Source organism: Chlamydotis macqueenii, chromosome 2 (assembly GCF_036417535.1).
Source record: "Chlamydotis macqueenii isolate bChlMac1 chromosome 2, bChlMac1.mat, whole genome shotgun sequence".
Classification (NCBI taxonomy): Eukaryota; Metazoa; Chordata; class Aves; order Otidiformes; family Otididae; genus Chlamydotis; species Chlamydotis macqueenii.
Genome location: NC_141557.1, coordinates 6,762,908 through 6,785,230, shown reverse-complemented (window position 1 = coordinate 6,785,230; position 22,323 = coordinate 6,762,908). Strand labels below are relative to the sequence as shown.

The window sequence follows — 22,323 nt, the reverse complement described above, 5'->3', positions numbered from 1 at the left end:
TCTTGCTGTGTCCGGGTTCTTTCAGTTTCAAAGGAGGATAAATTTCTCTCTGTTCATTTAATCATTCAAACGGAATAGTTCCATTCAAGACTAAATTACCCTGATATGTTTATTTTCTCATAGATAAATTTTTTTTAGTACTTCTTTTACCTGGCTTGGTTTCTACTTTTCCTAGTTCAGCTGTACCTTTCCCGCACAAACCAGTGGACAGAACAGACCACGTCTTTAAGCATTACATGTTTTCTCATAGTCCTCTATTTACTGGGGAATATACAGCCTTCCTTCAAATGTATCCCACTTACTTTTTCTGAAGAAACTAAAAAAAAAAATAAAAGCCTGGAGGAGAGGCTGAATGTGTTTACATCCACATCCCTTTAGTGCAGCTCATTTTCACTAGTATTTAATCAGGGTAACACTTCTGCACAAGTTCATCAGCACGTACGTAATTAAGTTAATTAAATGTCATGTTCAGCCTCTTGATCCTTTCATTTACTCTTTCAGGATTAATCCTACAAACCACATTAAGCACTTTTTAATCCAAACTTCTTTTCTGATCTTGTTTTCTCTCCTTTTTTTTTTTTTTTTAAACAGATTTCTGCAGGTTTAATTCTTGTTTACTGTGATAGAATAGTTAAGTCCCCAAGGTGTATAACTAATCTGAGCCTGCAGGAATTTCCTTCTCACTTGTTTCCAGCAAAAATACATGGCATTAATTCCAAGCCTTCCCCTGCTACCCAATAACAAGATTCTTACTCTTTAAATTAATTCTGTGACCCATATTTTAAGGTTATTTTGTGTTGTAACAAAACTTTCTAGAAATACCCAAGAACTAAATCTGTAGTTAGCTCGTCTACGCCAATCGATGAGTTTTTCGTTCAAAATTTGGACAAAGAATTATTTGTGTTTCCTCTTCTGTATGAAAGGGCACTGTGTTCTGGGTTGACTGGGAGAACTTTTTTGCTCTCTACGCCAGCACAAGCCGTGATAACACGGGTCCGGGTGATTTCCATCTTTCTCTGTAGCTACATCATGACTTTCTGAGTAGCCTCTTTCATGCTGACCTGACAGTGTTTTCAAGAGGCATGTAACAGTTAACGGTTTGGGATTCTTTTCTGAAGAGTTTTCCATTGATTTAGCAGGAATCGGTTCCATCTTTGCCACAGTCGCCAATGAAAGAGAGGCCGCCTAAAGCATTCCATCAGTACAGCAACAACATCTCCACTCTGGACGTCCACTGTCTGCCTCAGTTGCAGGAAAAAGTTTCTCCGCCACCGTCGCCCCCCATCATGTTCCCCCCTGCATTTGAAGCAGCCAAGGTGGAGGCAAAACCGGATGAGCTTAAGGTAACGGTGAAACTAAAGCCTAGGTTAAAAGCAATACACAGTAGTCTTGACGACTGTCGGCCTCCGAGTAAGAAATGGAAAGGAATGAAATGGAAGAAGTGGAGCATTCAGATTGTGATTCCTAAAGGATCATTCAAACCTCCTTGTGAAGAAGAAATAGATGAATTTCTTAAAAAACTGGGCACAACCCTTAAACCAGATCCTGTGCCTAAAGACTACAGGAAATGTTGCTTCTGTCACGAGGAAGGTGATGGATTAACTGATGGACCAGCAAGGCTTCTTAATCTGGATTTAGACCTTTGGGTCCATTTGAACTGCGCTCTTTGGTCTACAGAAGTCTACGAGACACAAGCTGGTGCCTTAATAAACGTGGAACTAGCACTGCGAAGAGGCTTGCAAATGAAATGCATGTTTTGTCACAAAATGGGTGCCACCAGCGGTTGTCACAGGTTAAGGTGCACCAATATTTATCACTTTACCTGTGCCATTAAAGCACAATGCATGTTTTTTAAAGACAAGACCATGCTTTGCCCCATGCACAAACCAAAGGGAACTCATGAGCAAGAACTTAGTTACTTTGCAGTCTTCAGGAGGGTCTACGTTCAGCGTGATGAAGTGCGGCAGATCGCCAGCATCGTTCAGCGAGGAGAACGTGACCACACTTTCCGTGTGGGAAGCCTGATTTTCCATGCTGTTGGCCAGCTGCTGCCACAGCAGATGCAGGCCTTCCACTCCTCAAAAGCGCTCTTCCCCGTGGGTTATGAGGCCAGCCGGTTGTACTGGAGCATGAGATACGCAAACAGACGCTGTCGCTATCTCTGTTCGATTGAGGAGAAGGACGGGCTCCCGTTATTTGTCATCAAGGTTGTGGAGCAAGGCCATGAAGATCTGGTCCTTACGGACACAACACCCAAAGGTAAATGTTGTGAACCAAGGTCATGACTTTTGTGGGTTTGCTGTTTATTTTGATACTGCTGGTGCTTATCAGATGAATTATAATGTTTCAAATAAATGTTGCAGACACTGTTCCAATGTAATGCTTGTAGTGAGCTTCTAGGGCCCATTTTTCTTCATGCTATGAAGACTGAGGACACCTTTGAGAAAATTGTGTAAGCTACAAATAAGAAGACTTGCTACAAGTTCACAGAGGAGATCCAAGTGAATTAAAATAGTAGGAATGTCAGCGTAGGTTTCCTTTCTTGAAAAGTGACTTTGTTTAAATACGGTATCATCACTCGATGAAGACAGTAAGCAACAAAAAGGCAGTTAGGTTGACCACGTTGTTCTCAGGGCAGGTAACGTTGTCTCTGGCAGGGTGAAGACGAGTTCACTAGACCAAAAACGTGTGGGCAGGTCTTGGGAACACGGCACATGAACGTGCACGTGGCCTGCAGCGCTCTGGATCGTAACCCCTTCGTGCTGCGGGTGCCGATACGCTCAGCCTCGCTCTGTCCAGTCAAACCAGTGCCGGGGAACTGCCCACGTCCAACGGGAGCTGACTAATCAGTCAGTGCAAATAGAATATGTAGTTTATTTTCACAAAATTGTACTTTGGGCAGGTTTTCTCAGGAGAATCTGTGTATGTTACTGTTGTCAGAGGACTGAAAGTTGCTGTGTCGCGAATACTAAATGCTTCATGCCCAAGAATCAAGGGTGCAGTAGAAGTGTCGTGCTTGTCTGCAGTTTGTTCAGGACAAAATAGCAGCTCACCAAACGATTCTCTGCTTCGCTTCCAAACACCGGCCCGTTTGCGTACGCAGCCAGCAACACAATGCTTTTTCAGTCCTGGTCTCTGGTTCCTGATATCCTCAGGCATCCGTTTTAAAACCAGTACAACGGAATTTTATTTTTTTGATCACTGTAATTCTTTCCCATGTGGTTGTGTAGGTGTGTGGGATAAAATCCTGGAGCCCGTTGCTTCTGTTAGAAAAGAATCAGAGATGCTCCAGCTGTTTCCCGGCTACCTGAAGGGTGAAGACCTCTTTGGTTTGACAGTCTCGGCGGTGGCCAGGATTGCCGAATCGGTGAGTCTGTGCAGTCCCAGGCCTTGCTGGATCGCCCCAGATTGTCGAATGCACACGTGAGGAGGGGAAGAGGAAGAAGTGTGGAAAAATAAATATTTTGCCACACACAAGTCACATGTAATTACTTGGATTTTTTTTTTTTCTTTTCTCTTTTTTTTTTTGCAGCTGCCTGGGGTTGAGGCCTGCGAGAACTACACTTTCCGCTATGGCCGAAACCCCTTAATGGAACTGCCTCTTGCCATCAACCCCACGGGCTGCGCCCGTGCCGAGCCTAAAATGAGTACCCATGTCAAGAGGTTTGTGTTAAGGTATTTTGTTTTAATTTCACATAGTACAGCCCAGGGTTTATAGGCTGCTTAGGGTTATTTGTGCTTTCGTCTGCTGCTTACAAACCCTGTCGTCTTTGGCTGTGTATGTGCATGCCCGGATCAGAGGAACTGCTGTGTTGTCTATGCTAGCTGGCTTTCAGTGTCTGTACGTCTAAAAGAATTTGGAGTGGGTTTTGTGGCTGTTTTCAGAGAAATCTTCAGTTCTCCTTGTATTCTTTCCTGTTACATGCCCAATTCCTACAGGCCGCACACCTTGAATAGCACCAGCACATCGAAGTCATTTCAGAGCACAGTCACGGGGGAGCTGAACGCGCCGTACAGTAAGCAGTTCGTTCATTCCAAGTCCTCTCAGTACCGCAAAATGAAAACCGAGTGGAAGTCCAACGTGTATCTAGCTCGCTCTCGCATCCAGGTCAGTTCTCCTTGTAGGAAACGTACATTAAAAAAATATACTTGTACTTTTATATATATGTATTTTATATATACATTTTATTTTTATATATTATATATCTATAAATATTTATATAAAGTTTACATAAAAAATTGAAACTAAAGCAGTTGCAAAATCCCTTCAAGTCTCGTCCCAAAATTGGCGATTTTAATGTGGCAAATCACTTCCATGGATTTATCTTAAGTGAGATTTCTTTCTAATTACTGTAAATATCTTAAAAAATCATTTGTTACAGTCATCTAGGAAAAAAGTTTATTTCATGTTTTGGGAGGTTTTTTAGCATATTTCTCAAAAACTTCATAAAACTTCATCAAAATAGAAATACAGAGTGGAAGTATGACGTGCTCGGACCGAGCTGAGTAAAGCGGCGTGGGAGTTGCGTGAAGAGCTCAGTACTTGTTTGCGTTCGTCAAAATCAGAAACTCCTTGCTGTACGCCATTCTGTTGGTGGTTTTGCTCCACAGACCGTTTTGCAAAAGCTTTGTTGTTCATCTTGCTGTGCGTGAACACAGCTGTTGTTTATTTTAGGTTGGAGTAACTGCTGCTGTGTTCCTACTGGGTTTCTCCGTGCCAGTAAGGCTCGCCTATTTCTCAGCGAACTTATCCTCTTCCCACAGTCAGGTGTCAGAGGTGTAAGAGAAGCTTTCTCACCTAGACGGAAGCCAAGTACATTTCCTTTCCTGTTAAACCATTTTCTGGGAAGCTGGGTTCTGCATCTGGGCCGTTGCAGCCTCAGTTCCTTACCTGTGCTGCTTCATCCTCTCTGACGGTTCACCTTTCGCACACTTGTCTGCAGGAGTGGTTCTGAGGCGCGGTGAGGAATGCGGTGTACATGTAAATTTCACAGAATTCTGAATCACAATGTATTTTTTGTAGGGCCTGGGCTTATATGCTGCTAGAGACATTGAGAAGCACACTATGGTCATCGAATATATCGGAACGATTATCCGCAATGAGGTAGCAAACAGGAAGGAGAAGCTTTATGAGTCTCAGGTATGGGCACTGTTTGTTCTCTGTTCTCTTTCCCCCTCCCCTTTCAAGTGTTCGTACAACGAAACAAATACTGTTCTTCTGCCTGATGGACTCGGGCCCCCTGATTTCTGTTTCCTGCTGTGTATAAATGCAGCAGGCTAAAAATAGAACCAGTGTTTCTTGTGGAAGGATCAGAGTATTTAAATGTTTAATAAATCGCACAGCACCCTGGCCAGGCAGGTGACGCAGATCCTCTGTCCCGGAGGACAAAGAGAGCTCTGACAGAGATGTCAGGACCTCAATTTTTAATAACTTCTTTAAATTTAAAGCGGCTTCTTTTGTGTAACTCGCTGGTAATGTAACGGTCAGTACCTGTTTGTGAGGCCCTTCAGGCAGCACAGAAGCTATTAGGGAAATACTCAAATCACCAGAGATTTTATGTTTAGGGCGCATCCGTTCCCTCCCAAACCAGTGAGGGCAGGGGCAGTAGCACGTGTGAGCTGACGTGTGACTCGCGCTTCCCCGCGGAGCCCGGGGGCAGTGCCTGGTGCTGAATGCGGGATGCTCGGGGGTGACCCACATTCTGCTTCGTTTTAATCACTGACAGTGACCTAACACCTACTGGAGTCCTTTTCCCAATTCTGTTTTTCAGAATCGCGGCGTGTACATGTTCCGCATTGACAACGACCACGTCATCGATGCCACCCTGACAGGAGGCCCTGCAAGGTGGGTGGCTCTGCGGAGATCTCTGGCCTCGCCCTGGGGAGCCGCCCACGTTCCCTGGCCTGGGGTGTTTGTGAGGGGCTCGAGTCCGTGGTTCTCTCAATGGTTTTTATTCTCTGAGCTGGTACATTCAGTCTTCGGACTCTTCCACTGAAGTAATGTCTTCTTTTCCGTTAGCTTTCTCATCTTTGGTTATGTTTCATGGCAGCTATGAAGAAAGAATGGACTTTTTTGTTAACGTTTGATTTTTTTGACATTTTCTAGGTAAAGAAACAAGGACAGAGTAATATAATTATATCTGGAAAGTCAGTGCACCCTGAAGCTAAGGTCATTCTAAGGTTTGGGTTAGATTTGCTGCAAGGGATGCATTTTCTTAAAAGGTTACCTTCTCCAAACTCTGCTTTCCTAGGTATATCAACCATTCGTGTGCGCCGAACTGTGTGGCTGAGGTGGTGACTTTCGAGAGAGGACACAAAATTATCATTAGCTCCAGCAGGAGAATCCAGAAAGGGGAGGAGGTAGGGCTGTATTGTCTGGTTTTCCTTCCCTCCTGCTACTTGCATCCATTGGCAGATTCTTGGGGTGTTTTTTTGTGGCCAGTAGCACAACTGGTTTGTGCTGGGGTGGGGGGAGAGTGACATTTCCCTTCCCCTCTTTCCTTTTAAATCTTGCCGGTCCCTCAAAGCACAGCCTGTAGCGTACGTTGCTGTCGAACCTGTAGGTGCAGGGCAGGCTGCGGTCAATCCCAGTTGTTCCGTAACCGTTCTCCCGCATCTCCTTCCAGCTTTGCTATGACTATAAGTTTGATTTCGAAGATGACCAGCACAAGATTCCATGTCACTGTGGAGCTGTAAACTGCCGAAAGTGGATGAACTAGAATGCATTCCTTGCTGTCATTGAGGGTTGCTTGTCCCTAGGAAGAAGTGATTCACAGTTTGATTTTGTCGACAGAAAATTGTTGCCTTTTTGAAGGGGAAAAAAGTAAAAAAACAAATCACTTCTGGAAGTACAGATTTCTACGCAAGTATTTAAAAAGAAAAAAAAAAGAAAAAAAAAAAAACCAAAAAAAACAAGCACCAGAAGCAAGCCGGCAAAATCTGAAGCTAACTTTCCAGCCACGTGGAGGTTAAACTGAATTAACAGAATGGTCCAGCACTTTTGTTTTTGAGCTCACTAAGGAGAAACTGTTTAACTGGGGCAAAGAACCGAAGGCTGACCTGCGGCGCGCGGGTGGGCACACATGAATGTAAGACTGAAATCACCAGCGAAAGGGAGAAGTCCAAAGTGCTGGCCACAGCCTTATTTGATAAAGGGGCAGGCCCTCTAATTAAAGAAAAATTTTAAATAAAAGTAGACACCACTGAACAAGGAATGTACTGAAACGACTTCCTTAGGGATAGAGCTAAGGGAAAAAATAACTTGCACTAAAATACATTTAAATACTTGATTCCATGAGTCAGTTTATTGTAGTTTTTGATTTCTGTAAAATAAGAGAACCTTTTTGTATTTATTATTGAATAAGTGAATGAAGCTATTTTTAAAAAGAAAGTTAGAAGAAAGCCAAGCTGCTGCTGTTACCTGCAGAACTAACAAACTCTGTTACTTTGTACAAAAGTGTAAATATTTTGAGAAGAAAAAAAAAATACAGTATAAAAATAGTTATTGACCAAATGCTACCAGACTCTGCAGCAGTTCGGGTGCTCACGATCCAATGCCGATAGGGATGTCACAATATGATCTCGCGCGTAACAGACATGTGAGGACGCTTCTGGAACAACCAAAATCTCCGTTTCGAGAGAGAGAGAGGGGTTTTTATGTTTAGAGCAGTCTCAACTGTGGTCTTACGAGAATTTTTTTAAGTAAACCTTAAGCCTGGTGAGGGCGTGTATATGACAACTCTGACTTTTGTAGATGTTTGGGGAATTTAGACTAATTTTATTTGTATTATATTGTTGCATCCCTATTTCTTAAGTCAGGTTTTTTGTGCTTACAATTTGTGATAACTGTGAATAACTGCTAAAACCACCCAAAATAGAGGCTGAACGTGGGGTTTTTTTTATTTTTTTTTTTTCTTCAGCAAGAGTAGTCAAGATTAGGTGACTGTTCAGCCTACATTAAATCATGTAAACAGCATAGAATCATGTAGTTGGAGCTTAAGTCTGATATGATAGCCTTCGTAAATGGAAAACAAGGAAAAAAATTAGATGTAATGTGCTTGCAGCTGCAGGACTCTGGCAATAGGGTTTTGGAAAATGTAATTTAAAGATGTGTTTGTATGGATTGTTTTGTTTACATTTCTTTAAAAAAATAAACACTGTTTTGTGTTTGCTTGTAGAAATTTAATCAGCATTTTGAACCAGGTTAGCTTTTTATTTTGTACTTAAAATTCTGGTACTGACACTTCACAGGCTAAATATAAAAAAAAAATGAAGTTTTTTTTTTTGTGTGCACAATTAAAGTGGACTGTAAACTGTTGGTATATTCAGTAATACAGTTCTGAACTTGTAATGTATATGGCATGATGTATTTTTATCTTACAGAATAAATCAATTGTATATATTTTTCTCTTGATAAATAGCTGTATGAAATTGTTTCTTGAATATTTTTCTTCTCTTGTACAATATTCCAACATCCTACCAGTATTTGTCCTACAGTTTTTTCTGTTCTGTATAATAGTATCTAATGTTGGCAAAAAAAAATACAAAAACACCACAAAAAAAAGAATTTTTTGAAGTATACAGAGTGTTATGGGTTTTGGAATTTGTGGAAACAGATTTAGAAGATCAGCATTTACAAATAAAAATATTTTACATCTATAAATTATATCCTCCTGTTTTCATTGGGGGTGTCTGGTTTCTCATTTTTTCAGTGTCTGCTTCCGTCACCAAGGAGCATTTGTGTTCCCCTCTTCTCCTATGCAACCTTGCACCCAAAATGTTACACTGTGGGGCCGTGGCCTGAGCACCTGCCAGATCCCGTTCCCTGTTTTCCCCAGAAAATCTGCAAACGATGCCCTGCTGTGTTCGGCTTGTACTGGTTTTGGCTGGGATGGAATTAATTTGCTTCATAGAAGCGTGGTGGAGCCCTGGCTTTCCTGGAGATGGCTGAGCACGAGCCTGTCCACGGGAAGCAGTGAATGAATTCCTCCTTTCACTTTGCTGATTAAACTGTCTGTAACTCCACGGGCACAAAGTTTTCTCTGCCCCATCCCACCTGGGGTGAGGAGCGAGCGAGGGGCGGGGTGGGGTTAAACCACGCCACCACTGCAACACAAGCCCCTGGCACTAGAGCTGCTTCTATCACTCAAGCCCTCGGTGCTGGGTCAAGGGTAAAGGGCACCAAAATTTATTGCAGAGAAGTGTGCCCCAGCCAGGCCAAAGCTGCTGTGCAGTGCTTGCTCTTTCTCTCACGCACCTTCAGCTGCTGGAAGACAGAGGAGCCATCTGCGCATCCTGTGCGTGCCTGGCGTCAGCACTCGGGCCGAGCTGGGGGTGATGAGCTCACAGCCTGGCTGCCGAATGCCCACCTCAGCCCCAGCACACGCGCACGGGTTGGTGCAGGGCAGGCCAACCTTGGAAATAATGGGAGAAAAATCGGCCACGAAGCAAAGCCGCGCTCGGCATCAGGCTGCCAGCCACGGTCACTGCCAACAGCATGTGTCATCGAGACACACAGGCTTAGTAACTAGTCCTAGGTGCTGTTTCTTTACAAATAAAGTCTCAGTACAAAAAATGGCAACAGACTGCTGTGACAGCCTAGAGCTTGGGAATAGAGCTTTTCCTTCCATTCTTCCTACTCAGCCACATTCCCAAGGATCAGCTACGAGCAGTCACTCAAATATGGGAAGAAAACTGAATTTTCACCAACAACTCCCAGCCTAGCTGAGAACAGTCAACTCACTCAGGATTGGTGTTCACAGAGAAGATTTATAACTCTTGCTTGTTCAAATTCTGCGTGGAATGGCCTGGGTGCGTGACCGCAGCACTGAACGTACAGGGCTTTGGCCAAAAAATCCTTCACTGCAGAAACGACTGACACCGGCCAAAAGCCGGCACCTCCATCTGCTCCTGGACGCCAGCGCAGGTTCCCAGGGCCGGGCAGGCAGAGGCAGCACGACCCCGCCTGTGTGGGAGGGCTCAGCCCAGCCCCACCAACACTGGCTGCAGCTGCAGGTCCATGCATGCAGCACCGCGAACGTGGGCATTGCTAATTTAAAAAAAAAAAAAAAAAAAAAAATTAAAAAGTGTATTTATTACTTACTTATACAAGACTGAGGGAGAATATTTATCTTCTTTATATTAAGGAACAATCCAGTTGCAACTCAGTGGTCCATCAACTCTACGTTCCTGTCTGTTGCAGGCTTTAGGACCACGTCTACTGAGCTGTCTTTGACAGCAGTCTCCAAATTTCCTCACCAGAAGCAAAAGGTCAAAAATTCTCTGTGGCAACAGACTCAGATTGTAAATAAAGCAAGCTTCTGCTTTGCCGGTTTGAGGATTTGTTTGGTTTTTAAGTTTTGGTTTGGTTTTTTTTTTTTTTTTTTAAGACAACATAAAGGGCACAGAAATAAAAGGCAGAGCAAGGCTATTGCATGCCTGATTTGACAGCCAAAACAAATTTCTCAGCCTACAGGCAAGCCCAGCGCTCAGCTGGGAGCCACGGTACCAGCACCTGCTGCTATGTCACGCTCACTGGCAGGAGCGGTCTGGGTGAAGCACACAGGTGTAAACGAAGCTGCAGCCCCCAGCAAGGACCGGAATTAAGTCAACCCCTGACAGCCACCCCAGCGTCCCCTCGAGCTGCACGCTGTGCTGGTTTCACGCCACCCTCAACACCGCTGAAAGCGTTCAGCTGGAGGCCGCTGTGAGCTGACACCGCGTGAACCTGTTCCAGCCCCCGTGGGCAGGCAGTGCGGCACTGCGCTGCAACAGCGATTCGCAAACCGATTTCAAGGCTCTGGGGCCCCCTACAAGGGCCACCAGCCCCAGCGAGATGTGCAGCACGGGCCTCGGCTGACGTTCAGCTGCTGCCAGGGGCTGGGGCTGTTTGTTTTTAGAGACTTCTCTTGGTAGGAAGGAATCTGGCTGGTGCTGAACTTAATTATTCCCACGGTAATGCTTTATCTGGAAAACTTCTACTTCACCCCATTGTTCTGCCTTAAATGAAACCCTGCTTACCTGGTTCCTCCCTGCTCCCGACTCACTGTTTCCATGTCTCCTGAACGAGACAAGAAGCCGCACAGCAGAAAGGGACCGCTCTTACCTGCTCCGTTTCTTCCTCTTGCGCTTCTCCCCCCAGGGGGGCTGCCCCGGGAGTTGGCTGAAGGACCTCATGCGATCTGTCACAAGTGAGCGTCTCCTCTCTGCGGGAAGACCTGGGTCTATAATTACTCCAACATTACCATTATTTGCCTCACGCTGCCCAAAATGTCAGCAACTGGATGCCGAAGTATTCGTGCAGTTGGAAAATGTTTCCGCTACCCAAGCGAAAGGGCAAGGCTGTCCTGGCGCTGCCGGCGTTGGAACTGCAGACTTCCCAGGGAAGGCAGGTTGCTGCGGCGCGATGAACAAGGCCAACGTGGCTACGAAAAAATACGCTGGGTAAGAACAGCTTTTCTCTTCCGCAGCAACTTCCACACACTGAAGAAGCATCCAGGGCTGAGGCAGGAAGTCAAAGAAAGGTAAAGAGTGAAATAAATGAACTCGGGAAGGGAAACAGGGAAGTGGAGGGAAAAAAAAAAAACAAAGAGAGAAATTATCTGTCAAAACTTCCAAGACAGGAGAGAGGGAGAAAGAGCCGGCTGCGAAGAAAAGGGAGTGAGAACCAAACGACGTGAACATTCATTTGCTTCAGTCTCTTAGTTGGTGCTTTCCGGTCTGATGGCTACAAAGAGTAAGGCCGTACAGATTAATTAAAAAATGAGACTTTATTTTAAATGCAGCTACCGTCATGAGTCATCAAAATAGACTTTGTAATAGTTACTTTGTTTTAAATATGAGGTGACGAATGACAGCTAAGAATTGAAATGACAGGAAATGTCCTAAAACTGTAAATTAAAAGAACTAAATTTAAATATAACAAATGACAATTTTCAGAAGATAAAAGGGAATAAAAATATTTTCCAGAAGAAGTAAAATAATTTGGCCAGTAAAACGATACTAGAAACGTAAATTAATGAGATACTGCACAGGAAACACTTGAGGACTCCTTTCTGTCATTGTCATTTAAAAGATGCACAAAGCTAAAATCCCACAGTTTAAATTATGTTGCTCTAATAATTTCTCTTACTTAAAAACAGTTCAATAATCCAGGATAATCCAAGGAACCGCTGATAAATTGCACTTCTACGTGTTGTTCTGCAGCGGGGCTGCTGCCGTTACTGCTGCCTCTGACCAGAGACCGGGGACCACTTGGACCTTCTCATGCACACAGCTCTTCACAGCAGAGTATTTCTAAAAGGTCCTTGCCGCGGTTGGGCCGGTGTAGCAGCTAGGGGCTCCTCACAAAGCCCTCCAGAATGACTTCAAGTCCCGGCTGAAGGGGAATCAGGTCTTGGCTTCACGCTTCTCAGCCGCATCCTCGCCAGCTCAGCTCTCAAAATGCCACTGCTGAGGAAGGGAGCCGTCGCAGATGGCCATGGTCACGTACCCTTTGTGGCTGAGCGGGTCGACCACCTTCATGCACTGCCCCACGGAGACCTGGTAGAGGCGGTTGTTTTTCTGGAGAAGACAGACAGACAGATGGGATTTATTTATTCAAACTTCTGCTCTACTCCACTGTCAAGCTGAAGCTGAAAAAGAGACGTAAGGGGAGGGGAGGCTCCATGAGCCCTTCAGCAGCCTCCTGGACACACCAGACCCCCAGCAGCACCATTCAAAAGCCAGAGCACAGCACACTCCGCTCTCACGTCCTTACAGGGACCCAGTTTGGGGTTTGGTTATACCGCAGTCTTTGCGGGGACGACCAAAACCATCCCACAGCACCCAAAGAGGGAGCCCACGAGGCTACAGAGCAGCACAGCCAGGCCCCTGCTCTGCGCCTGGCCAAGCTTCAGCAGTGCCGCTGCCCTCAGCACCCGCGCGCGGGGGAGCTGCCACGCAGCGTGACAGGCCGCTCATGGACGGTGGGTCCCAACGACCAGGACAAGGCCAGACCCCCGCCAAGTGTGAGAAGGAAACAGATCCTTCTCCTCTTCCCCCCCGCCCCCAACCCCCCCCGAGGATCCTGTCAGCTCCCCCCACCAACAGCTCGTTGCTGCTTTGGGCACTTTGGGAGCCCCTTTTCTCTCTGGAAAGGGCTCTCTGCATGGCTCCAGCAGCTCCCGTGGGCAGGAACCTCCTCCTCTCCTGCATGGAGGGAGCAGACACGCGAGAACGGCCGCACCGGGCGCTGCGTCACTGCTGATGGCCATAAGCAGACATCCAGTGAAGCAGGAGAACACAGCAAGAATACACAGTGCTCCTGCAGAACACTCCCCCACTCCAGGTCTTGCACTGAAACCGACAGTGCACGGTTGGCCTTTCTCTGCACCAGAGACTCACACACCCAATGTATTTCCCCTCACTCCCACAAGTCTTCAGTTGTCTAAAGAGTCCCAGCCTGCTCACGTATTCCTCACGTGAAAGGTGCCCCACACCTTCGACTTGCCCTGCCACCCATCTCTGAACCTTCTCCAGCCCTAATTTAGCCCTTCTGAGAGGAGGTGACCAGCACATGCAGTACAGGCAAACCGCAACAGTGCGATGATATTTTTCTGCTTTGGTTCCTATTCCTTTCCTCATTGATCCCAATATTTGATTCACTTTCTTTTGTGGTTGATCATTACCAAGCACCAATCTGACACTGTCACAGCTTCTCCTGCACCCCCAGTGGCAATGGCCAGCTCAAAGCCCACGTTTCACACATGCAGCCCAGGTTCTCCACCACCACCACAGTTATCACCTAACAGCTATGTGCACTGAATTTCAACGGCCGTTCTGTCAGTCTTGTAAAATCTTTGTCCACAGACTCAAACTGAAGAACCCTGAATAATCTCTTATCAGCAGCAAAATTTTCCAGTTCACCACTCCCAGTACCATTTGCAGCCGTGGCCGTGGTACTGCTGGTACGGGCTGTGGCAGAGCCACAAGATGTCTCTGCAAGCGTCAGACACGCACAACCCTGGGCTCACGCGACATCTGGCTCTTTATCTCCCAAACATCCTTGATTGCAACAACCTTCCTTATTTCACTGCACTTAGGACTGGCATACACGGTATGAACCCAACTGCTCTGCCGAGGGCATGTGAGGGGGCAGCCTCTGAGTTAACACCCCGCAGCCAAATCTCACGCGTATGCAGCGCTGGCTCAGTTCTGTGAAACGGGCCACTCCACACTTCACGCGATTAAACCAACGCGATGCAAGTATAAGGCAGAAGCAACTGCAAAAAACCTGTCACTCCTCAGCTCTGCCCTGTGCATCTTCAAGCACTAAGCAGAAACTACAGGCGGACTGTTCCCGCCTCCCAAACACAACGCAACAAAGAGCTGCGGGGTGGCTTTGTTCTTTCTTCACCCTGCAAGCCGCAAGTGCTGCGGGTGGCTGTGACGAGCAGAAAAAAAGGCTCACTAGGGCTGCAGAAACCTTCCTGTGTTGCACAGGGTCTGCATGTCCCAGAGCCCAGCGAAAGTCTTATTGAGGCTGAAACGCAGCCACCAAAGCCCCTGTAACTTTTGTACAAGCTGCTCAGACTGTGGGCTGGGCCTAGTCCAGTACAACTGACTTGGTACATCTGAGGTTTAATTGTACTTAAACTCAACCCTGATGTCCTGTTTGTGTTGTTGTCTCTTCCTGAGACATTAATTATGAGTAATGTGCTACATGCCAGCCACTCCACCTACCCCGAAAGTCCACTGCTGCGAGCCGCCGGACCCGTGGCATTTCATTAGACGAGGTGGATCGGACGAGCGAGTTTCCGAAACATCCAAGCAAAGGAGATTATTTAAAATCAGCTCATGATCTTCATTGTAAATCCAGACCTGAAAGTGAATAAAGACACGTGTTTATCCCAATGTTTTGGGGCAGGTGCCTTGCATCCTTTGTTCAGCTACAGACAAGGCACTTTAGCATCTGGATGTCAGAGATGTGCTTTGCAACGCTCGCTGCTGCTTTGCTGCCTTTTTTTCCAGCAACTGAAACACAGCTGCAGTGCTCTGTTGCCTTCCCACCATCCCACAATGTTAATTAGTCCGTGCAGAGGCACTAAAAGGGTGGCTTGTGATCCTGCTCTGTACCAGCATTGTTAAAGTTAAGCAGCCCTCATTTGTTCCTCTTGTCCAGGCAGTCAGACAAGACAAAGTGACAGGCAAGTGGTGGATCTCCAAGCAGGTGACCAGTGGCTCTCTGAGCAAGTCCTATCCAAAGATGATCCTTTAGTCATGAAGGAGAAGCTGGTGGATTGCCAGCTTCCACCACCTCCTCAGTAGGGAGCCAGCTCAGGGGCTAGAGGAGGACACTTGGTGACAGCAGATGGCCCAAGAGCTGCAGGGAAGGAGCTCAGCAGGCACACAAGGCCAAAAGCTATCTCAAATCTTATTTGAAACTGCTGCATTTGGCCATAAACACACTGAAATTCATTCAACATTGTGCTCTGGGGTCAGCTTGTAGATGCTGAATGATGACAAAGTGTATGAAAACTGTAACTCTGTGGCGCAGGGAAGATACTGAGACCATCTAGCTAAACACCAGACAACTGCTATTTTGCATGCACAGTCAGGCCCCTGCCTGGCAGCGTCTCCTAACCTCTCTGGATGCCGAGAAGGTGACAGCAGAGTGGGCCAGGTCTCTTGCTCTGCTGCCATTCCCAGGTCCGAGCCCAGGCTGCTGTGTACGTGAAGCATGCCTGCTCACCCGCCTCGCCTGCCAGCATCAGCTCCCTTCCCCTTGACTTCTGCCCCTGTGAGTGAGAGGGAATTGAGCCCCTCACACCTGCGTCAGAACTACCTGCGCCTACAAGCATGCTAAGCTCTTCTGGTGCGCTCTTCTTCCTGCCCCATTTTGATGTCACGCAGCTCAGTCCTGCAGTAACCACGCAAACTGTGTGATTCACCACCCCCCCCCCCACCAAGTCTGCATAAGTTTCACACACAGAGTAGAGAATATCAAATTCCAGGCAGAAGAGTCAGGCAAACAAAATAAATTCTGGTTTTCTTTTCTTTTTTTTTTTTTGTCTGATGAAACTGAAAACAGCCTTCTGGAGGGAGCTGTGATTCAGGACGCTGCCTCAGTTGGACAGCACGGCTGAACAGCGTACAACTCATTATCGCAGTGACCATCATAACACAGGCTTTGAGGAAGTGCAGGTATCCCATTAAAATTTGCCCTAACCTCAGGCATTCTGTGCCTCCTAACATACTTTTTCTATTTAAACGCTGTCATGAGAAAGAAAGCACAGCAAGATTAAAGAGGAGGAGAGAATGGAGAAATAACAGAACTTGCCAGAGGACTATGATTACTAAAAGAAGAATAATGATGGAGCTAAATCCAAACAACAGATGCAACTGGGAAGAATTAAGAGAGAAGACTGCAGTGACACAGGGAGCAGACCTTTAATAAAAAGCTGAGTAATGGTGAAGAACACACAACGGCGGTTAAATCCAGTGTGATACTTCTCCAGAAAGGTTTACGCAAGACAGCCAAAATTTATTTCAAACTAATTGTGTGTTTGGTGTAGCAAACAAAGGAAAGACAAAAAGCACCCAAATTTGGGATATGTTATGGTTCCACATTCAGATTAGAGTATCAGCACAACCTTGCAGGCTATTAGCAGATTCAAGCACAAGGAAAGCAAAGCCACCCTATGGGGTTTTGGTTATATAACCGCAAGCCTTTGCGCATTCCCAAATTTATTAACTACTTTGCTGAAGAGTGGAAGGACAATGTTTAGCTGTCAGGAGCAACAGCCCAGTACAGGAAGGAAATATCTCCTGGTAGCCAGCACCACTGGGATCCACTCCAGTTTTCTTTTTGTCCATGACTTGTTTGGATTCAGGCTCAGCACAATAGCGAAAGTCTATAATCAATAAAGTGCTTGCCTAGGATTTATATCTTGCTTCTGAGTGATGTCTTGTTTTATTCTCCTATGTATTTTCTACCAAAAAAAATGACATTTAAAAAATTTGTTTTATTTTACAAAATGTAACAGATGAGGTCAAGGTGCAGGTTATTTTCATCCTGCATCTACTTCCTAACACCCAGGAGAGCATCACTGTCAGATTTCGGTTTCTAAAAATGGAATTGTGCCCAGCTGTCACCACGGAGGAAAGCAGCACCTTTAACCGCTGTCCCTCAGAGACACACGCTACTGATCTGCTCCACAGGTCTAAGGAAAATCACTGACCATTTTCTCTGGAGTCAATGAAAAACACTGGGATGCCATTAGAATGTAACGAATTATTTCTGTTTTCAAATAAAACTTAAATGGCAGATGTTATGGAAAAACCTCTCTCTATAATGAAATTGATGAAGTTTTGGGTTAAATAAATTATTTAATTTGGTGAATGCAGTAGGATTGGCCTACTTCTAGCAGCCCTTTTTTCCCTACCTCTCAACACAGGCCATGGGACAAGAAGAAAGGTGCAAGGACCCCTTCAAGTCTTGGAGTACAGTGGCCCATTTTGCTGCCAACCAACCCTTCTGAGGTCCTAGATATCCCCGGAGCACCTAGAGATTTCCCCTAAGGCAAAGCATTGCAGTTTTGGCAGTGCTTAGACAGCTGCCCAAGTCTGCCACCCACTAGAGTCAATGCCTTCACCTTTGGCTACAGGGGCACAGAGGTCCTGCTCGTGCTTAGCCACCGCAGCAGCTGGTTCAACTTTCCCAGAGTGGAAATGCGACCCACAGGCCTGGGGAAAGCATTCTCACTGCTAGAGCAAAGCTGGCACGTGTACCCTTCTGGTCAGCTACAGACAGATGCACAGGACGTGCTAAAGCAGGTCTTGTGGACAAAATAAATGGGAGGAGGTCCAAAGTGCGAACTCGGTTAGTATAAACCCCTTTTTATGCAGGTGCAGCTTAGGAAGGACTGGATTTTGAATTCAGTCCCCTCAAAAGGTAGTTCAGACTATTTACAGATTTAAGGCTGAGGTTTCCTAGGGCTTCTAGTCTCTTCAGGTTTTCACTGCACACCCATACAACACAAACAAATTCACCCAGCCTTCTCCTGCATTGATTGCTAAGATTGCTTCATTAATCTTATTTACCAACAGCCAGGTGGGTAGAAACAGAGCTTCTCCTCATGTACAGCTTAACCAACAGTTCCAACGATGACAACAGCTTAACTCCTTGCAAGGACAGCAGTGTGACCTTGCTGAAGACTGGACAGTGGAGCTTTTTTGCTCTCTCATTTTACTAATATTTGGATTTCCTAACTGGTTTCACATTGCCACTGTTGGGAAAGGAGGCTTGCTACTCCCTCCCCTCATAACCACTATATCACAGTCATCTCCCTCTGGGATTTTTTTACCATAATAAAGATATACGGGGCTGTGTTACTGAAATTTTCGTGTGTGTGAAAGACGAAATTATTCCTACAATGAGATTAATTACTGTAAATAGAAAACAGCTAGCTGAAGTACTTCAGAGGAAATTCAAGTGAGGGAAGGGCTCAAATGGTGCCCCATCATCTAGGAGGACAGCCCACACTATTCATTTCCTTTTGAAAAACTCAGTTATCTATAGAAGATAGAGTCCACTCTCAATACATACAACTGTACTAAAACAAATCCTATCACTCGACCTAAGGAAAAACAATAAATCAAAGAATCTGTAGTAGGTAGAAAAAAAAAGCAGCTCTCTATTTCTAGAGAATAAATATTCCAAAATGATATGAAATAAACCAGGAAGCATCAGCATAATACCCTTTGGCTTTTCAGAGTGCAGCAAAAGGCATGGCTGGCCAACTGGCAGAGCTTTGTGGATATACACTTTTATTTGGTCTGCAAATTGCATTAGCACCAGAGGAACGCATTGAGAAGTTTCAGTAAATAAAAGACAGTAACTACTACAGAAACAGTCCTTTGTGGGAAAGAAAATCCCTGCCGTGAACCCTGCCGGCAGGAGAAGCACTGCAGTACTTCCATCAGTTACAGTCTGTTGCTTTGATTGGCACTACTGTATTATTCTGTCAGACAGTTTTTAAAGGACAAAAATTCAGCTTAAGAGCACAAAAAAGCTGCCTCAGCACTGAGGAAGAGATGTGCCTAGCAATTTGCATCATCACAGCTATTTGCACATACTTGAGCTCCTGTTACTATGGATAACAATGACATCACAGCACCACATCACTTGTGAAAATCATCAGAAACAAAGTTTGGTGGTCTATAAGCATTATTTTAAACTACTGCTACCCTGAAAACCCAACATCCTCCTGAAGATGGTTCCAAAGCATATACATGTTAGTCCTATGTTGGCCATCGTGCTTCAATCCAAAATCTTCCTTTATAGTGTTCGTTGATGCTTGTCTTCCAAGTTTGCCAGTAACTACTTCTCCTCCTTCAAGGCAGTATCTAGCCCAAAGCCTGCTTCAGCATCCTTGTCTCCTAATCACCACTCAATTAACCTTGGCGTGATGGCTTTGGGTAGAATCTACACCACAATTCCTTCCTTCCATTTTTCAGGTATCTCCAGCCTTTCATCATGATCTTTCAACGTGCTTCAATATTTTTTATCCTCCTTCCACATCAAAGTTTTTGTGGTGTGCACTACCTTGTGCATGCTCAGTTTTGTTTCTAGAAAGAGGTCAGACACTACTGAATTTCAGGAGAGTGTTTACTCTGGCTATCTTCACAGTTCCTTCACATGACCACTCTTCAACTACAGAACTTCTCATTCCATGTTAATCTTCTGTTTGCAAAATTCACGATCATTCTTCTCCTTCTTTGTTACTTCAGACCTCTCTGCACTGGCCTTCATTCTGTAAGATCCTGCCACCTCTTCTACTTGTGAATATTTTCATTACTTTTTCCTAAAATTGTGTTAAATCCCCAAGTATAAACTACAGGCAAAACAGACTTGTTTGTAAGGCCAATCTCATTATTTCAGTGAGTCTGGTTTCCCCTCCACATCTCCTTTTCCAGGTCAACTCTCACATGCATGAATCATCTGTCTTGCACAGAAGACCATTTTCCAGTCAGAATATTACACCAAAGATCATTTTCTGAAGAACTGCAATCAGTGAGTCTTAAGGCAGCCCGGTTTTGTCTTCCCAGCCCTTTGCATGTTTTCCCAGGTAGGCTGTACCTTGCTCCTTCGACTTACTGAGCAGTAGCAGGTATTTTTCAAGGGAGGGTCTTACCTATTCGCAGAGCAAAAGCAGTCTGGAAAGAGATGAACAGTGATAACTTATTCCTCTTCTTCAGCAAAAAAAATTAGCTGGCATTAAATGAAACCAGCACCAAGTGGCATCAAATTATTTCCACACAAAACACAGCTAAGCTGTGGTACTCACTGCCACAGGATGCCAAAAGCTTGCATGAGGTCAAAGTACAATTAGACACTCATGAAAAATCAAAAATTCTAAAAAAATACCACCTTCAGCTCAGAAAAAAAAAAAAACCCAAAACCACTAAACAAAGACAAAAACACTGTTCACAAAGTGTAGATTGGTATCTTCCAGAGTAACTGTCTGCACCTTGTGTATTAAGCAACACACACTTAACTTGCAGGTACCCAGCTGTCCCCTCCCCTGGATGTCCACCAGCAGCCTTTCACCAGACCCAGCACAGGCTTTCTTGTTAGGCCAAAGGCATAAACCAGATGGTTCTAGAGCAAAAACCAGCTCAAAATGCCAATGGGTTGAGTGTTACCAGAAACAACAGTTATAAGCTTCCAACAGTCAGGAAGGTTTTTGCTATTTTTATAAGCAGAAGCTGTTAATTGTCATCTTTCTCCACATTGTTCTCACGTATCTATAGCAAGACTGTTCAAGGAAGCAAGCTGGCTGCATGCACTCTGGGGATTTAACAGGAGAACAAAATAAGTCTAATGGCAGAAGACCATAGTGTTGGTTAACATATCTGGCTGGACAACAAAAACACTGTGAAAAAGATAGTTCTCACAAAAAACTGGGTGTGCTAATTGCTTAATTTACCACTACTAAACTAGATTCATGAGAAAAGAAGCCAAAGATCAACAATCTGAGCATTAATTTGTCTTTCTCAACACTAAAAGGCTAACTGAAGCTTTTGTCTTCACAAAGGAGGGGAAAAAAAAAAAAAAAAAATCAGGAAAAAGGTTTTGGTAAGGAAAAACAACAGACTTTCTTCTCCAGCCATGCGGCACTTCACTATTGGAAATACTGCAGGAAGGTGAAGGGAAACAATAACTGTGAGGACTCATCTGTTTTTACTGTGGACATCACCCACTGGAAGTCATTGCTGCTTTCTCACTCACAGACCGAATGGCTCAAAAAGCAATGCGGCACCTTCGGCACTGTAAATGCACAATCATCGGTGCCAATAAGCTACCGTGACATTTACACAGTCTTTAAATTTACAAGACTTGCTGTCTTTCTTACAGCTAATGGGAAAGATCACATAGGGAGACCATCACTCCCATTCCACTTTAAATTCATCCACCTTAAACATAGGCAGCTACAATTTGGTCACAGCAACGATTACTCAGAACTCCAGGGATTTATTGCTTGGTCCTGCCTAACTGGCAGCTGGAGACCATGTGTCTAGAGCCAACCATGCTGACCCAGACACCGGCTAACACCCCTCACACTATGTCCCTCTGTCACATTCAACTGGTGAGGCCACAAGTAGGAGGCAGCAAGTCCCACTAGTTCACAAAGTACATAACTTTTTGTTTGGGACCATTACAAATCATCCCGCTTCCATTGCTGCAGTTCCTAAATCCTGAAAACTACTGTGCATTTCATAAAGCATCCAAGTTAGCCTGGCACAACCCACCTTTGGTAAAGCTATGCTGCATTACGTCCCATGCCCCATTCATTTTTTTGTCTTTGATTACTTTTCTCTTTAGATGGAATCTAGTTTTTAGACTTGGGTCCCATGGGCTCCTAAAGCATTATGTTCTCAATGTAGCTCTCAGCTAGGTAAAAGTCTTTATGGCATTAGGTGAAGATCTCTCTACCCTGGAGTTTGTTTATCCAAGTTCTGAATTTCTGTTGCCTGAAAGAACAGAAGTGGAATAGCGAAGGCTTCACACAGTATTATAAAAACTCATTAGATTTTCACATCCATCCCAAATTAATCCTCACTTGTAGCCAAAGAATTTTCTAAATTCCTCATAAATCCTTCTATGTAACGTTAATAACAAATCATTTATTCACTCCAAACTACAGCCACTCCAGCAGCAAAGGATTAGTCATACAGTACACAAAGAACAGAGGGCCACGAAAAGGCTGCCTTAAATCCTGCTATAAGGACCTGACTGAAAGAACAAATTCTGAAGTGTCAGCCAGCGGATTATGAACTCAT

The 22,323-nt window shown here is 45.0% G+C and overlaps 2 protein-coding genes across 13 annotated transcripts in view; one reads left to right on the top strand and one right to left on the bottom strand.

The window, feature by feature from the left end:
* The window catches only part of KMT2C (lysine methyltransferase 2C), a 197,257-nt gene extending 188,595 nt beyond the window's left edge, over positions 1-8,662 (top strand). For 10 of the 11 annotated variants that reach the window (XM_086741820.1, XM_086741826.1, XM_086741825.1 and 7 more), the window contains 8 exons: positions 1,140-2,259; positions 3,231-3,367; positions 3,533-3,675; positions 3,940-4,108; positions 5,024-5,140; positions 5,772-5,845; positions 6,252-6,360; positions 6,627-8,662. In XM_086741820.1, the coding sequence (XP_086597946.1) occupies positions 1,140-2,259; positions 3,231-3,367; positions 3,533-3,675; positions 3,940-4,108; positions 5,024-5,140; positions 5,772-5,845; positions 6,252-6,360; positions 6,627-6,719 (1,962 nt within the window). In that variant the 3' untranslated portion in view covers positions 6,720-8,662. The remainder of the gene's footprint in view (positions 1-1,139; positions 2,260-3,230; positions 3,368-3,532; positions 3,676-3,939; positions 4,109-5,023; positions 5,141-5,771; positions 5,846-6,251; positions 6,361-6,626) is intronic. The other variant, XM_086741821.1, reaches the window with a different exon arrangement.
* A 3,087-nt stretch (positions 8,663-11,749) lies between these two features.
* GALNT11 (polypeptide N-acetylgalactosaminyltransferase 11) overlaps positions 11,750-22,323 on the bottom strand; it is a 48,204-nt gene continuing 37,630 nt past the window's right edge. For both annotated transcript variants that reach the window (XM_086741513.1, XM_086741515.1), the window contains exons 11-12: positions 14,722-14,859; positions 11,750-12,561 (exon numbers count right to left, since the gene is read on the bottom strand). In XM_086741513.1, the coding sequence (XP_086597639.1) occupies positions 12,430-12,561; positions 14,722-14,859 (270 nt within the window). In that variant the 3' untranslated portion in view covers positions 11,750-12,429. The remainder of the gene's footprint in view (positions 12,562-14,721; positions 14,860-22,323) is intronic.